General features: G+C 36.4%; 1 protein-coding gene across 1 annotated transcript; it reads right to left on the reverse strand.

Moving 5' to 3' along the window:
• Positions 1–1,178: 1,178 nt before the first annotated feature.
• Positions 1,179–7,160, reverse strand: LOC107600352 (D(4) dopamine receptor-like). Its single transcript, XM_016292227.1, has 4 exons — positions 6,783–7,160; positions 6,101–6,213; positions 4,563–5,158; positions 1,179–1,703 (listed from the first exon to the last, which is right to left on the reverse strand). The coding sequence occupies exons 1-4, from the start codon at positions 7,023–7,025 to the stop codon at positions 1,501–1,503; spliced, it is 1,155 nt and encodes a 384-aa protein (XP_016147713.1). The 5' UTR covers positions 7,026–7,160; the 3' UTR covers positions 1,179–1,500.
• Between the last annotated feature and the right edge of the window lie 231 nt (positions 7,161–7,391).

Genomic DNA, 7,391 nt, shown 5'->3' on the forward strand with positions numbered 1-7,391 from the left:
CAGTATTTTAGCAATATTTAAAATGCTCTCACCAGGGGACATACAGAATATGCAGGTTGGTTGTCATAGAGGAGGTGGCATGTAGTCGAGCCATTAGATTACTGTGCCTGAACAAGAAGCTTATTAGCTTAGTGGTTTAAGAATGGCCTTTTTTTTAAACAACACTGAGAATGAAGCAGATGGACCTGCATGACAAGTGTCAGATTGTGATCACACACAAAACATTTTTCATATATACGGTTCTTGAGCTGTGTATATAGTTCTTCATGTGTGTTCTTCGAAGTGCAAGTACATGGTTTTCTAAAGAACCCTAGAACGAGAATTGTTCTACAATGGCATCATGGCAAATTAAAAAAGGTTCTCCTATGGGATGAGACCCTTTTTTGAAACTTCATTTTTAAGAGTGCTGGGTGACACCATGCATTTGAACACAACCAAAGAAATTAACAGTGAGACCATCAACTAAGATAGAGGGAAGTTTTGATTTAAAAAAAAAAAAGAGAGACAGCCTTTTTTGATTGAGCTATAAAAGTGATGGATATGAAACCAGCTGGTTTCAAGTTTTCTGTCTACATGTTATATATTTTTGTTTTAATATGTAACTATTGATTTATACACGTATATTTATTCAATAAAAGTACATTTTTGCAAGAATCTGATGAACAAGGGTACCAATACTTGGGAAGGATAGATGTTCGCCAAGGCCTTGGTTCTGAATTCTCTAAGAAATGCTAGTGACAGGCTTATGGGAGAAGCTGCACTTGATCATGCAGACATTTTATTTATAATTCAATAAGAGAAGGAAAAAAGAGACAAGTGGGAATTCTGCCCAGGTGTCTGATTCTTTCTTCACTGAACACAGATGATGTGCTATAAGAATAAAACTAGAACCAAGTATCGTAATATCCTTGGGGCTTTTCAGGAACTTCAACTCAGTGTAACATTAAGGAAGCCCTGATTCAAACCTCAGTTAGAGAATCTAGCAGCTTTATCACAAATGTCTCTTTATAGCAACACGCAATTCCATTTTCAGAAAAATGAAATCTGAACTCAAACAGTATCTATAGAATATTTTTAAAACGTTACCAAAATCAAATGTATCAAAATCTGCAGTGCCACTTGAGGGCATGTGCTGTTACTAAATCACAAAGTTTGCACATTGTGGTCTTTTCATTTAAAATATTCCTGCAAGCAATAACATCTCATTGATCTGAAATATGAAATGCATTATGAATTTTTCATCATTAATCTTAACTACGGCTGAGGCATATTTTAAAATGCTGCACAAATGTTCTAGGCACCACTGAGAATGTATTGCTGAACTGAAAAAAAAAATCCACTATACATAAAATATGGATGTAGTACATGGTAGGCACAAACAAATGAAGTACTGGTAGGATTATTACAAAACAACAAAATTAAAACAGTTGCAGTCCAGTTTACAACTACATGTCTTTAGCATAAATTATGGCAATTATGTCTTGGACTGTTTGGTGGATCTCAACAGCAGCGGGGAAGAAATCTTCTGAAGAACTTTCTGAATTCAGCGTTGAAGACAGTGTAGATAATTGGGTTCAGAGCACTGTTCACGTAACCTAGCCATGTCACTGTACTCATCAGGTGGGGAGAGATGTGACAGGATTCACACAGGGCTCGTGTAGTGTGAACTACAAAAAAAGGAGTCCAGCAGAAGAGGAAGACACCTGCAGGAAGATCAAACATCATCTCATATTTGACATTATCGAATTGAGGTACAATTCGGTGTATTTTCAGAGCATTTTCTGATAAACTATTATACAAACCTTACATAAAAGTGGACAAAAATATGTTTAAGACAAAGCAATTAATTTTGCTTTGCTAATCAAGTTGTTTTTAATCAAAAGAATTCTAGCTCCTCAGCTTGTAAAAACAAGCAAAATTTTCACTTGCGTTAAAAATGACACTAATCACAAGTGGACCCTCTGCAGTGGATGGGTGCCGTCAGAATAGGAGTCCAAAAAGCTGATAAAAACATCATCCACAAGTAATTCACACAACTCCAGTCCATTAATTAACATTTTGTGAAGTGATTTGTTTTATAAGAAACAAATCCATCATTAACACATTTTAACTTTAAGCTGTAGCTTCTGGCCAAAATATTAGACCATCATTTAAATTAAATAACGCTTCCTCCAGTAAAAAAAAAAGAAAAAAAAAGTCCATCTTCTGTTGTCCTCTCACATAGAAATCCACCTATATATTTGTTTAGAACTGTTTTAGCTTATGAACAGTGCTTGATATGTGCATATTTCTCTCCTGATTCAGATGAGATTGAATCACAAAGCAATATTATGGATAGAGGATTCACATTTGATTTGGAAGCAATAATTTGAAGTTAAAAATGTCTTGATGGATTCAATGATTACAATCATGCATCTTTTCGCTTCATAATACGTTCATTAATGGACTGGAGTCGTGTGGATTACTTCTGGATTGTTGTGATGTTTGTATCAGCTGTTTAGACTCTTATTCTGACGGCACCCATTCACTGGAGTGAATCCATTGGTAAGCAAGTGATGTAAAGCTAAATTTCTCCAAATCTGTGAAGAACAAACTGATGAAGAAACAAAATTATCTACATCCTGGATGGCCTGAGGGTGAGTAAATTTTCAGCAAATTATATTTTTAATAAATGTATTAACTACTCACAATTAAGTGTATGGGCCAATACATTGCACTATAAATGTTAAAATCCACACTGTCAAGACATTAAGATTACATGAGTTTAGTGTGATAAGTTTTATTAATATTTAAGTAAGTGTCATGACCCTTTCCAGTCCAGAAAACACAAAGACTGCATGAGTAGAACGGTTTACAGACTTTACATAAAATCCACCCACATGAATTCCACATAAAACAGTAGTTACACTACTGAAAGGACAATGTATATCAGTTTACTGATTAAATAACTCACGTATATAATATAAGTGCTTTCAAAAAAACTAAAAGCAGCAGCTGGATCTGCTTTTTAACCTCCCAGAATGGTCATTACTGTAAATGTGTTTTTTGTTTGTGGTTACAAATTTGCTGGATTTCAAAACTATTTTCTGTGATAGATGACAGTATGCCATAATAATCTCAAATCACTCCATTAATAGGCAGAACGTTGTGGTCAGACTCCTCCTGTTCTGATAAAGCAAAAAAAAAAAAAAAAAAAGCAGTCAAGGCTCAAAATATTCATGAATGACTTTAAGAGCTCTGGAAAGCTTTGGATAACCCAGAAACCTGCAAAATCACGGCCATTAATTCTGCATTATGCAATGCTGGCATAAGAATCTCTTACGAAAGGGACCAAACTATGTCAAATCAAATGTTATGAATAACATGAGACAAAGCTACACATATAAATCAACCTCATGTATATTATAGATATTAATGCGCTCCTCCAGTGGCCTCAGCTCGGCCTATAGCTGAATTATTCAAGCATAGTAATGGTATTTCTATAAATACTCAGTAATGGAGTTAGAATAAGTTTCAGATCATCTGCATAACTTCAATAAGATAGTCTTATTATTTTTTGCATTCTATGATGCAAAAAATGTTTACATCAGATTCTTTGGAAACTATCCCTTTCCCTACTTCGCTTTAGGTCCTAAAAATCTCCATGATACAGAATGAGAATCTCTTCACAATAAAAATTGGAAATGTCTTGTTGTTACCTTAAGGAGTAATTTAACCTATAGTCATGTTTAAATCATATTAAATAACATTTTTGACTTGAATAAAATTTCTTCTTTGAATAAAACCACAAAGCACATTTTAGGTAACCTGACAAACTATTTTACATTGTCTGGATATGTGATGTATTGTCAAATGGCTAACAAAACAGGATGCTAATTTCATGAAATTCTATATAAGGGATAGTTCTCTCTCTCACACACACACACACACACACACACACACTTCCAAACTCGTTTGACTTTCTTTTGAAAACTAAAGCGGTCTAATTGTGTATGGACAACGTGTATGGATCTGGATCAACATGAGGGTAAGTCCTCACAGAATTAAATTTTTGGGTGAACTATCACTTTAAGTTGTCGTCTAAGCAAGTAAAAATGACAAAGATAAAACTCATTTAAAACTAATTTTCAACAACAACAATAATAGAAATAATAATAATAATAATGAACACATTTCATGTCATTGCTGTATGTGATTGTGTTAATGAATGGTGGCCTAGAAATTAGGTTAAGGCACCAGGTGAACCATGACATCATAATTGGATAGAGGGATTTGCCTGTAGTTAGTTTTATCTGTGTGTTCCAGGGAAATTCAACTTCTGTGGCAATTTCATTCAAAGTTTTGAAGCTTAACTACCTACACACAATAATTAAACTGATTTGTCGATAAACGCTCAGGAGCATTTATTAAGTAGTATTTTTATGTCGTCTTTCATTCTGCTTTTTGAAGTCACATCAAATGAGTTATATATTAAGTACGGTCAACTCCTACAAGACTGAAACAGACCACCAGCACATATGCAGCCAACACTTTAAGAAATTTACAGTTATTTCAACACTTACCCACAACAACAGGTAAAACCCTCATGGCTTTTCTCTCCCTTCCATTGATCTTAGCCCTCTTCTTTCTCTGAGCTGGCTGGCCATATTGAATGTCAGGGTAGGCCACAGTCTGAATGGTTCTGTTTTTGTACTCCGGTGGGAAGGGGCAAACGGGCTGTGTGAAGTCATCAAGCTCCTCAAGACTGGACTGGGCCAAGTCCCTCTCAATGACCCGGGGCAGAGACGCAGGCAGAGCCCCCAAAGGCGGGAAAGCGGCAGCCACTGCAGCATGCTGTAAACTGCGGCAGGCCTGGATACTGATTCTCAGTTTGGCTTTGCGTGATTCTTCCCACTTGCGCAAGCCATGGAATATCCCAAAGTACAGTAGGAGCATGATGGGACACGGGATGAAAAAGGAACAGACAGACGAATATACTACATAATTGTTGTCTTCAAGTTTGCATTCTCTGGGGTCTCTTTGTGGAACAGTGTTTATTCCGAAGATGACAGGAGACGCCACAGCCAGTGCCAACAGCCACGTGGCAGAAAGTAATAGAATCTGCCGATAGTCAACATGCTTTCTGTTGTAGTTAAGTGGTATGGACACTGCTATAAACCTGTTAACAGGATGCATATTGAAAGTTACCATCGGGACAAACAGAAATAAAAACTTTCTAAGCCCTATGATCACAGCAAAGCCAAAGTTTATACTCAAATGGTTCTCAAGTGGCTTTGCTTTAGGACCCAGATGAGTAAACAAGTGTGTCCTGGTAACTTAATGTTTACATTGGCCCAACATTATGCAAAATTAACATGAAATGCTGAATAGGAAAATCTTTTTTTTTTAACATTGATTTATACATGGAGTGTTAGGTTTCATGTGCTTAATAGCCAATAATTCACTGCTCAAAATATATTGTGGTAACCAGAAACCATATATTCTCATTGCAACAGAACCCATATTTAAATTATTCTGGGTCATATTTTCTTTCACTTTTTGCATAGCTTTGTTCATGGACCTTTATGATGAGCGCATGGCACACATCCGGTCCATGTTTAACATCTGCCTAATTTGGCTGGCTTCTAAGTGAACAATGAATTTGCTCCAACACTAGACACATTGCCTTTGACAAACAACAGAAGACATTAAGCCTATTTATTCTGATGCATTTTATTATTTACATTTAGCATTATTTTCCTGTCTGCCATCAGATCAGACCTTTTTTGGGTCACGACTCACCAGTTGAGAACCACTAATTTACAGAATATTGCTCATCTCAACTTTCTTTAATATAGATGCTTAAAGAGCACTCTGTCCATTTTGAAACACCGATGTGCTGGAATATAGTCTTTTGCACAATAAGAATGAACTTCAAAACCAGCATGACCCGTTTCTGCAACCCCGATTACGTCAAAATAATATGCTAAAAACTGATTATGCAGTCTGCATTCTTTCTCGAGAAAACGCCTCTGGGCTCCCAAAGCAACTTTTCTCTTTCCTCAGGAAAAGTAATGCTATACAAAAATCAGGGATATTTGACTGAGATTAAAGAACAAACCTGTCCACACTGATTGCACAAAGGTTGAATATTGATGCTGTACAGAGCATTACATCCATGGTCATTAGTCCATCGCAAAGAGCCACATTTAAGGACCAGACACCACCTTGAAACTGGAAAGACAGATTTATTGTATCAAAAAGAGTTTTAATAAAGTATTTAGAAGAAACTGCACACTTCCTCACATTGAAGAGCATATTCTATTCATTTCAGACAGGTAACCAACTTTTTTTGGATACAGATTCAGACTGTCCTTGATTCTCTGAATGACTCAAACTAATGAGCCTACAACTTGAGGATAACAAGATAAGTGGCCTAAAAGCTAAAACGCTTGAGAAAGAGATTCAAAGAGGGAGTTATATGTAGTAACCTCTTTTCAAATAAACTATCTATCTACACATACATACACTATAAACACATAATGAATAAGTTATATTTGTCATTTATTATAAATTAGAATGCAACTGTAATCATATCTTAAATTTGTCAGTCTATATGTCTCAGTGCTCATTCTGATACAATGACAAACAGTATTTTGAGATACAGTAGACCTATAGGCTATGCCTATAAAAAAAAGCACATTTGTTAATATATATTTGGGAACTTAAACAAAACGAATTACACAATTAACTTCTCAGTATGTCACAAACATACAGTATTTGCGCTTAAACACATCACTTACCTCTGCATAGACAAACAGGGGTAAAACCAAAACTGCCAACAGCAGATCTGCCACAGCCAAACTCACTATGAAATAGTTTGTCGTTGTCTTCAAGGCTTTTTCCTTATAAACACTAAGGCACACAAGCGCATTTCCACAAATGATCACTATAATGAGCAAAACCCCAAATATGAGAGCAGGAACATTGTAGGTAAAGAGATCGGACTGAAATGTACTGTTCAAGCTCGATACATTCACAGACATTGTTCTTGATCCGAGCGACAAGGGCTTCTTCGGAGAAACTTTTCATAAATGCTTCATGTTGTCCTGTCCACTGTAGTCCATCTCTGCTCATCTTGTGTTAGTCAGAAGACAAGTCATCTATAGCAACAGCACGGCGCCAGATAGAGGCGTTGAGTAGGTCAGTCCATCTGCTGTCTCACCTTAAATAACACAGTCCGATAATCTGGGAAAGTCGCGATCTGCATTTCGTTTAATGGGAGCTGCTGTCAATATGAAACTTTTCGACGATGAGGGAAAAAAAAAAAAAAAAAGATAGTATAGTCGCTCCAACAGCTTAACCAATGTGGACGCACTTGCAGGCGGGCGGACGGTCGGTGTGGCGCTAAG

The sequence above is a fragment of the Sinocyclocheilus grahami genome, unplaced genomic scaffold (genome assembly GCF_001515645.1).
Source record: "Sinocyclocheilus grahami isolate Dianchi unplaced genomic scaffold, SAMN03320097.WGS_v1.1 scaffold282.1, whole genome shotgun sequence".
Taxonomy (NCBI): domain Eukaryota; kingdom Metazoa; phylum Chordata; class Actinopteri; order Cypriniformes; family Cyprinidae; genus Sinocyclocheilus; species Sinocyclocheilus grahami.